Source organism: Papaver somniferum, unplaced genomic scaffold (genome assembly GCF_003573695.1).
Source record: "Papaver somniferum cultivar HN1 unplaced genomic scaffold, ASM357369v1 unplaced-scaffold_16, whole genome shotgun sequence".
Taxonomy (NCBI): Eukaryota; Viridiplantae; Streptophyta; class Magnoliopsida; order Ranunculales; family Papaveraceae; genus Papaver; species Papaver somniferum.
The window spans coordinates 1,358,263-1,367,706 of record NW_020625486.1 but is presented as its reverse complement, the minus strand read 5'-3'; the positions used below and the strand labels follow the sequence as shown (position 1 = coordinate 1,367,706).

At 34.1% G+C, this 9,444-nt stretch overlaps 1 protein-coding gene across 1 annotated transcript; it reads right to left on the bottom strand.

The window, feature by feature from the left end:
• Nucleotides 1-913: 913 nt before the first annotated feature.
• On the bottom strand, nucleotides 914-1,720 carry LOC113337402. The gene has a single exon (XM_026583084.1). It carries the CDS (start codon nucleotides 1,718-1,720, stop codon nucleotides 914-916), a length of 807 nt encoding a protein of 268 aa, XP_026438869.1.
• Between the last annotated feature and the right edge of the window lie 7,724 nt (nucleotides 1,721-9,444).

The window sequence follows — 9,444 nt, the reverse complement described above, 5'->3', positions numbered from 1 at the left end:
TTTGAATGGAATAGAGTTTGATTGTGTTTATCGGTTAGTATGATGTGAAGAGAGGTATGACCAAATCTGTTTCACTCTCTAAAAATCAGGTATCTCTCATGTTAATGGTGAAGAGAGGTAATGTCAGATGTTATAGAATGCGTATATCGAGTTATTCTTTGGCCAAGTGTTTTTGTTACCAAATTGGGATGGTTATGGCTTCTAGTATGCCTTAGCTATGAGAAGTGTTTGAATGTTGCTGTATAATGATCCATTTGACAGTTAGGTGATGTATCATAGAGGAACCATTTGCGAGAATCTGTTTACAGTGAATGCTGTTAACACAACACTTATTTGACGTTTCAGCTGAAAAACTAGATCATGTTATTCTCTCAGTATGGATAAGAAAATAGTGAAAAAGACCTAGAAGATTTTTTATGATGTAATCTTGTATGATGAAAACCATTACTGCATCGTACTAGTGTTTGATATGGCGTAGCAATGTATTCCCACTATACTTGGAATTCTTGATGTCTGTCTTAACAACAAAAAAAAAAAGAAAAAAAAACACAAACAAAGCAACGTAGAATGAAAAGGAAAGAAGATACTAGTGGTTGATAATGGTAACAGAAAAGAGCAGTAAACTTGAAAATAAAAATATTGGCGCAGCTTCCAAACATAAAAAAAAAAAAAAAAAACAGTAGAACAGTTTTGATGATCAATGTGCTTGTTTAATTCGCTAGACGTCTTGCTTCATTCACTTTTTGCATGAGTGCTTGAAGTGCTTCTTTTCCTGCGTTTAAAACTTCATCTTCACACTCGATGCAAGTCGGCAGTTGATTCAATCTAATTAATCTTTCTTTGTTCATATGTGGGATATGATAATTATTTCCTCCTCCTCTTTTCATGATTTCAACCATGCATGTTTGCAATGTCAGAAAAATTTTCTGTTTAGTAAATCAGGTGAGTATTCATCATAAGCTTTTTCCACACCCCTGAATAATTCAAGCATAGTCATTGGAGCATATACGTGTTGGTGTTCGTTAATTGATCTAAAAAATCCAAGATCATTAGTATTTAAATCAGGACTATTTGCTGGTTGAAAACACATTTGAACGTCCATACCTGATTGTCGAACGGCTTCACAAAACTCCCTATCTGTGATACTTATATGCGGCTTCGCGTTGTCCTGTTGAACAAAGATTGTGCTACCGTCATGTGGCCATTTTTGTTTGATTGCAGGTAGTAGTTTTTCGATTAAAAAAGAACGAGTAACTATTTTGGTGACCGATTTCATTGGTCTCATCTCTATAGTTCCAGCTACCCGGTTTTTGCTTGTTCTTTGTGCAGCCACCATAAAAACAAATGCCCATATTCCAATTTTCCCATCAAAAATAACATTTCCAGCTGCATCAAATCTAGGACGAGCCACAGCGGATAGAAACATAACTTTTGGAAGAAATCGCTTACTATGACATGTACGAAGAGGCTCTTCTTCTAGTGGATGAAGATAATATTTTTGCGACGTCTTAGACATATAAAACCATTTCTCATCGATGTGGATACGGTTATACATGTCGTGAAATTTTGCTGGGGATAAGATTTCATCGACCATGGAAAGACAGTGTTTCAACCTAGATATCTTTGTACTCAGTTTAAGACCTGGTTTCATAGCATTTGAATGCGCTTTAATGCTTCCTTCTTTGACTCTTCTATGCACTGTTGATTTTGACATGCCCATCGCCTTCGCTGTGGATCTTATATTTGTTCGGCGACTATAAGGAATGTTTCATCATTTCAAAATCGATTTGAATCTTCTTACGCCCATCACCATTTTTGATGAGACGTCAACCGGAACACCATTTCGAATAGCTAACTTAGCAGCATGCCAAAGGCGCTCAACTGACCTTTTTCCTACGGAAAAATGATACGCAACCCTGGATAAAGTACCCTTCGGCAGACTTTCATTTACAGACTCATTTAGTAGCATTTGTATGATCAAAGATTTTTTTAGCAGGTGTAAGATTTTTTCGTTTGTTCCATTGTCGAATATTTGTAGGAATGGGTGATTCTTCTTGTATAAGTTGATTTAAATCAATCGAAAATGATGGTGGTGGAGGTGGATTAAGATCATTACCTTCTGGAACTTGGTTTAAATCAAATTCCATAACTTTCTATAAGGAGCAGATTAAGATTCTCATACCATATTTATAAACATGCAGAACATTTGTCAAGGGAATGATTTTGGCTCCAACGTCAAATTTCAAACAGTTTTTGAAATTTTCAAGTTTTAAAATTTCAAATCGTCATCTACTGTAGTTACTATTCCAGTTTTGGCTCCAACGGAAATTTGAAAAAGAAAATCCCTCAAGTTTGTTTTGGTGTTTAAGATGATCAATTACTCCAGCTACAAAAAATAACGAAGAGTAATGGTTTAGCATGCTTCTTCTTCTCTATGGTTTCTCCCTCTTCCATTATAGGCTAGTTTTACTTTTCTTGAAGAAGAGAAGTCGAACATCCCATCTTTTAAGATTATTGTACTATTTTTACTCATGGAGAAAATATTTACAACAATGGGGATCTGATTACCTTAAATATTGTTTTAATCCAAGAATCCGTTTTGGGAATGATAAACGGGGTAAATCAGGAAATAACTGGGCATAATTATGAATCCAATGCAATTCCTTAATATTCGAGATTTTAGCCCCTCCGCCTGTTATATAGGGACTGAGGGAGTATAATCTAAAAAAATAAATATACATAAATACCCTTGAAATTTGTTAAGTAAATTAAGTATTTGGGTCCCACTGCTCATAACTATCAGAGATAAATTCACTCACGTCTATCACTCGAATTTGTTGAATTCCTTGAAAATTTTCATTTGTTTCACGGCTTATGGCCTCATTAGCATCACCGTTACGGGAGTGGCCCATGCTTCTCAGATACATAGCGAAGATAATCGGGCTTTTTTTTCTTATTTTACTAAGGGAAACATTCATAAGATCATCAATCAACGTAATCTTTAACCAATATATATTTTTTTTTTAAATTTTCAAATAAACATTAAAATCAAGTGTTGTTACCGTCAAAAATTATTCATAGCCTACTGTAATCTAAGCATACATGGACGTAAAATTGTAAGCAACCAAAGTGAATATATGAGTTAGTATTAAATTAAATTATGTAGTGATAAGGTGTAAATGGAATTAACCTTTTATTAAAAATATGTAAATCTTATTTCAAGATAACTACAACTCCAATAAAATTTATCAAATTCCAAGACAAAAAATCAATTATTAATGACTCCTTAACATGTATATGGGGATACAAGTTAACAAAATAGGGGTGTAAGTAATACCCGAAAATACTCAGCCTGCCTGTACCCGTCCGAGCCCGCCTGTACCCGAAGTAGCCCAAAGCCTGTTATGGCCCGTCATGGGCCACCCGACCTGGCCTGGATTATATATTGGGCGGTCCCGCGCTTTGCAATTAATTATGATGCCCGGCCTGATACCCGGCCTGAAAGCCTTCTATGTGCCATTAATCATTTAATATCCTCTTAAAAAGACTTAAACGTTACAATTTTATAATTGTCAATTTTGTGTCAAGAAAAATAAAGTATATAGTTTTTTTTACTTATAATTAACCTTTTCAAAACATTAATGGTAATATATTTTCTTATTATAGAAAGTTTACTGTACTCTAATTAATTAATTATTATACGCTAAAATTTAAAATTTGTCATTATAATTTAAATATAAAATAATACTATCACTTACGGTATGCAATGTTAGAAAGGAAAGGATATCGTATTAAAAGTAAATAAATTTAATATCGTTCATTTGAAAATTTAAACTGAAAAAAAAAATAGTGGCATGTCCGGCCCGATCTGGCCTGCCCGTATAAAAAGCGGGCTTTGGGCGATCTTTGGGTAGCAAATTATCTACTTTTGCCCGACCTGAAATTGTTTACGGGCTCATAAATATTAAGTCTGGCCTGCCCGGCCTGTCTTAGTTTTTGGACCGGGCGGCCCGGCCTGCCCGAATTTACACCCTATTAATGGTAGGAAATTTGAAATTATGCTTTTCGTCCCTAAAATTATATATTTTAGCCCTAATAGGATGAATTTAGTCTTAAATGATTGTTCACTTCTTCTTTAAGATGAACCTAACAACCAACACCAAATGAAGGTAGATAAGAATGAATTACACGTAGAAATAATTTTTCTTACTCTAAAATCTAGATACAATTATATTTTAACCTTGTAAATATATCATAGAATTAACCACAATTCCAAATGTGCACGGCCACATTGATTCTTTAAGGATTTTATTATTTTTATTCTTCAAGGATTATAAACTATACAAAAACCCCACTTATAATACTAGAATCCTAAAATTTGAATACAAATTCAGGTATATGAGACATAAAATACGTGGTTTATTTATTTTTCCGATGAGAGGATAATATATTACTAAATCGGAGGATATGACGATGTTACGAGAAGATTGTCCATCAGCCTCATATGGCTTCATCACCTCACGAAAGAATAGTGCTAGGATCGGGCAAACATGAAATGAGCTTGTCATGGGATCACATCTATTGTGAAACTTAAGGTAATTAAGAAAGTAAAATATGCATGTAATTGTGAAACGAGTTTGTCGAAAACCTTGTGTGTGCTGCAATAAGAATTAGAAAAAGAACAAGAATGCAAACCAGTTAAACCAAGCCAAAGTCGAGGAAAATATTATATCGTCTAGCCTTAAGAAATATTCATCCAGCACTAGTGCTTAGTGATTGTCGATGTCTTTTTCCTAGAATATAACGACTTACTTTTCGATGTAGTAGCACTCCAAACTTTGAAAACGGCGAACCGAAACTTAAAGTGATGAGCTCTCTTTAACGTAAATTTAATTGGTGATTTCTATAAAATGCAGTTTTATATATGTCATGTTATTTCATATGCTTCACGGAGACCTTTCAAGGTTTTCGTATGAAATGATGTATCATCTTTTCTTTTCTTTTTTGGATAAATTTCTTTTTATCATTCCAAGTTGAAACTATCCTAACTTACCGGACCAGATACTTAATTTGGCCAAATTTAATGAACGTCCAAAACCCAACTCAATCACGTACTAGACAAGGGATATTCCATTCATATGAAAATTGTTTAATCTTCCAACAGTTTTCTTGTGAAGTATTGTATTCACGACATTTTTATCATTGTTTTTGACAATAGTTGCATCAGTGTTTCGAAAGGACATATAAATAGGACACAAGGATGTTAAGCATCTTCGTTAAATTTTTTTTTCACCAATGATTATAGCTGCGCAAACCAAAAGGAATTTTGAGGAGATACTAAGATGATTTCAAGTTACCATACTCGAATTACTTCGTTTTTGAAATTAGTATGCCATACTAATTCCATAGATGTGCCTTTTTTCAACAATTATATAGGCTACCATGAAGTTTGGAATTTGAAACAAATAATATTTTACTACGTATTTCTTTGGCGGATTCAGTTTGGAATTTGTAACAAATAATATTTTATAATATCAATTAGAGTTTCTCAGCTACGGATGATTTCAAGTATGTATTTAACCAAAACCAAAACAGGATATATTCACTATAAAAGTTTTTGTTCAAACTTCCAAAACCAAAACAGGACATAAAACGAGCATTGTTTTATGGCCTCTAAAGCATATTAGAGAAATCACTTCCAATATTAATAGCTATTCCGTCTCTTTAAGGATTACATATTTTGTAACATTAGGATACGAAATTCGGAAATCATGGGTACGGTCAAAACCAAACATTAAGCTTGCTTCCAAAATCATGGGTATCTTTGATGCGCAAAAGTGATCAAAAAAAGTGAAAGCTGAAGCGCTCTTCCGGTGTAAAAACAAGATGGAAATAAATGGTGTTTCTTTAGAGATAATTAATTTTATTTGGGATCACCTTTTTTTAACTTAAACCTCTTGCGAAGTGGTTGATTTGCTGGTGTTTTTAACTTTTATTTGTTCTTGCTTACTTCCTATTAGCTTTGCTAATTAAATTACTTTTACTGTGGAAACAAAAATTGCTTCCAGAATTATCCAACGGAATCTTAATTTACACTCCATATAGCTAGATATATTTTGTATAAAAGGAACACAATAACAACCCGGGGTAGTAAAACCAAATATTTGCAAGGAAGTAAAAAATTACGTACAAAATAATTATAATAAAGAGTAGATATTTTGTTCGGTTTTTCTTGGGCAATCGAATCTCCTTTCGGTTTCTTTTTCGGTTTCTCTTTTTTTGTTCGGTTGTAATCATTGGATTAAGGTATCGTATGTGCTTTTTTTCGATGAAATTTCTATTTCAAAAAAAAAATAGAAAATTTTCGATCAGCACCAAAATACTATTCCAATGGTTGAAAACATACAACACTTTCTTTGAGCCAAGGGCGCACACACGTTTGCACTAGAGCAGGACCCACAAAAGCTCAATCCCAGTGGGGCCCATAAAAGCCAAGCCATATTGCATGTAGTACGCCAACTACCAAATCATAAACTTAGATGGAGTTAGAAATGAATTTCAAGATTTCTGATAGGAACATTTTTTTTTTTGATCGATTTCTCGTTGGAACATTATAATTGCAGTACTCACGAAACATTTGCCACCGGTTTTCTTATAAATGGGAAGACAGTGCATGTCATTTTGTTTGAAGTTTCCGGTTTAAGAGTCACATACAACTTTCAAACCTCTATCAGACTGAGAAGTTGGAGTAAACTGAGATGGTGAGCAAACGAGAGGGACCATTTCAAGCGTTTTAATATTGCAGAAGAGTAGTTGATTATCTAAGTGCATATCAAAGTGATTCACATGTATACAGTTGTTTAGTGAAACAATGAAAGTCGTTCAGTCGTGGAATTAATTTTTTGGACTTCAAATCTCTATGGGAAAGCTGGTTATAAAATGTAACCCTCAAATTTGGTTACCAAATGGAATATACCCGACGAAAAAAGTGAAACTTGAAATTTATATATTCATCTTGGCTGCTGGAAATGTTCCATCGGCAGATTACCTCATCATTTCAAGAGTAGTGCTAGAGTTGGAGTCGGACAACTATGAAATGAGCTCAGGAAATTGTATCAGGTGTGGAACTTACGGTTAAAACAAATAAATCAGTTGCAGTTACAGTTTAGTTATTGTATTGATGAGTCAGTTCTTTGTTGTGCGGTCTGGGTTCTAGTTTTCGCATAACATTTGAGTTTTGTGCTCTCATAAACATGACTAATTAAAATCTCAATTGCAATTCGTATGAAGTTGTGCTTAGCATCCCAATTTAGCACAAGGACACAAACCAAAAGCAGGCGAACGAAACAACCGAGAATACATTGTTTGTAGCACAAAGCGGAGACCGTGGAAAGGGAGATTAGTCCCACACGGATTAGGAAGTGTTACTCCACTCGAAATGACGTCTTCGTTCTCACGAATGATTCACTCAGCCGTGCGGTAATTAAGAACCAAGTGGTCCAACCTTAGAATTATGGCTTGAGAAAAATAAGGTTTAGTCCAAAACCAACTCAAATACTACAATTTAGTCCAGACCTAGTTGACTAGGTACAGATTAATCCAATAATTATGTAAAGACGCTGCTATCTTTCGCACGCTTTTAATAAAGCACACGTGCAGTAAATGGATACAGTTTTATAACTGACATCATAAACGTGGTTGTGACACGCAGCCTGAAAATAAAAAACGGAATTAAAAACGGAATTAAAACGGTGTAACGGAAAATCACTTATTCATTCTTTCTCTTCTGAAGAATGAAAAGCAGAAGAAACGAATCAAAAATACCTCAACATTTTGAACCCTAGAAATACTCCATCCCCAACTCCATAAGTTACAGCAGAAGAAATTCGGAAATCAACAGGATCAAAAGCGAGATTCAAGAAATCATTAGAAGATTCAACATCAGTTGCAGTACAAGAAACTTCAAAAACATCACCAGCTAAGAAGAAATAAAAGACCTCAAAGCCTTCGACATCTGTTAAAATTTAAAAAGGTAACAATTCAAGTCCAGTTCAGTCTGTTTTTTAGCAATTTTTATGAATTTTCTTATATATGTGTATAGATTTGTACACAGCCATGCTGTTGAAATTTTTCATGTCAAGTGATGTCTGTTTTTGAGCAATTTTGTGAAAATTGAACAACAAGCATGTTGTTGAAGGGATTGAAAGCATTTTTTTGTTGATTTTGAGAAGTTTTTGGTGATACCTATTTTTGTTGTGTAAAAATATGTACACAAGCATGCTGTTTCAGGGATTGAAAGCATTTTTTGTTGATTTTGAGAAGTTTTTGGTGATACCTATTCTTGTTGTGTAAAAATTTGTACACAAGCATGCTGTTGCAGGGATCGAAAGCATTTTTTTTTTATTTTGAGAAGTTTTTGGTGATACCTATTCTTGTTGTGTAAAAATATGTACACCAACATGTTTTGTTGATTTAATTCCACATTTTACAGTTTTGCAGACTAAAACAAGAGTAGTGCGGGTTTCAAACATAATGTTGAAAGAAAAAAAAGTAGTTTCAAAGACAAAAACAACACCAACAACGAAAGATTCAACATCAACTACAGAAGAAATCCAAAAATCAGCATCACCAAGAACGAGATCAAAGTCAGCATTAAAAGATTCATCCCCAACTCCATCAGTTGCAGTACCAAGGACGAGATCGAAGAGAGCTTTACAAGATTCCTCATCAATTTCAGTACCAGAGACTTCAAAAACTTCACCACCTAAGAAGAAATCAAAGACTTCAAATCCTTCGAAGCCTTCAAAGACTTCAAAGCCTTCAATATCTTGTAAACCAAAAAAAGGTAACAATTCAAGTCCAGTTCTGTCAATTTTTGAGCAATTTTTGTGACATTTCTTGTATATGTGTACATACTAGTACACCACAATGCTGTTGCGGTGTTTAATTTCATGCCATGTCTGCTTTTGAGCAATTTTTGTGATATTTCTTGTATATGTGTACATACTAGTACACCGCAATGCTGCTGCTGTGATTCATTTCATGCCATGTCTGATTTTGAGCAATATTTGTGGGGATTTTTGCTTGTGTTTACATATCTGTAAACCAAGATGTCCTTTTATGTGAGTTGGTGAGTGGTTTTATGGTTAAGCAAAGGAATTTTGCCATTCTCAGTTAATTCCAAAATCACTTGAAATGAGAGAATTAACTATCCAAATTTCCGACACTTCCCCACCCCCAAATATGATAAAATCTATCCATCAGTCCAGCCCTTTCACCTCTACTATTGGACATAGAAATACAATAATGAAGTAGATTTATAATGGCAGGTTATATGTGGTTCATGTCATGTTATATGTGTTGTGGAGTTGTTTCATTTCAGTTGTGTGTACAGATTTGTACACAAGAATTCTATATGTCATGATATTAAAAAAAAAGTCCAGT

Excerpts from the sequence above, each read along its gene's own strand:
- LOC113337402 (XM_026583084.1), bottom strand. The coding sequence starts at position 1,720 with ATGGGCATGTCAAAATCAACAGTGCATAGAAGAGTCAAAGAAGGAAGC.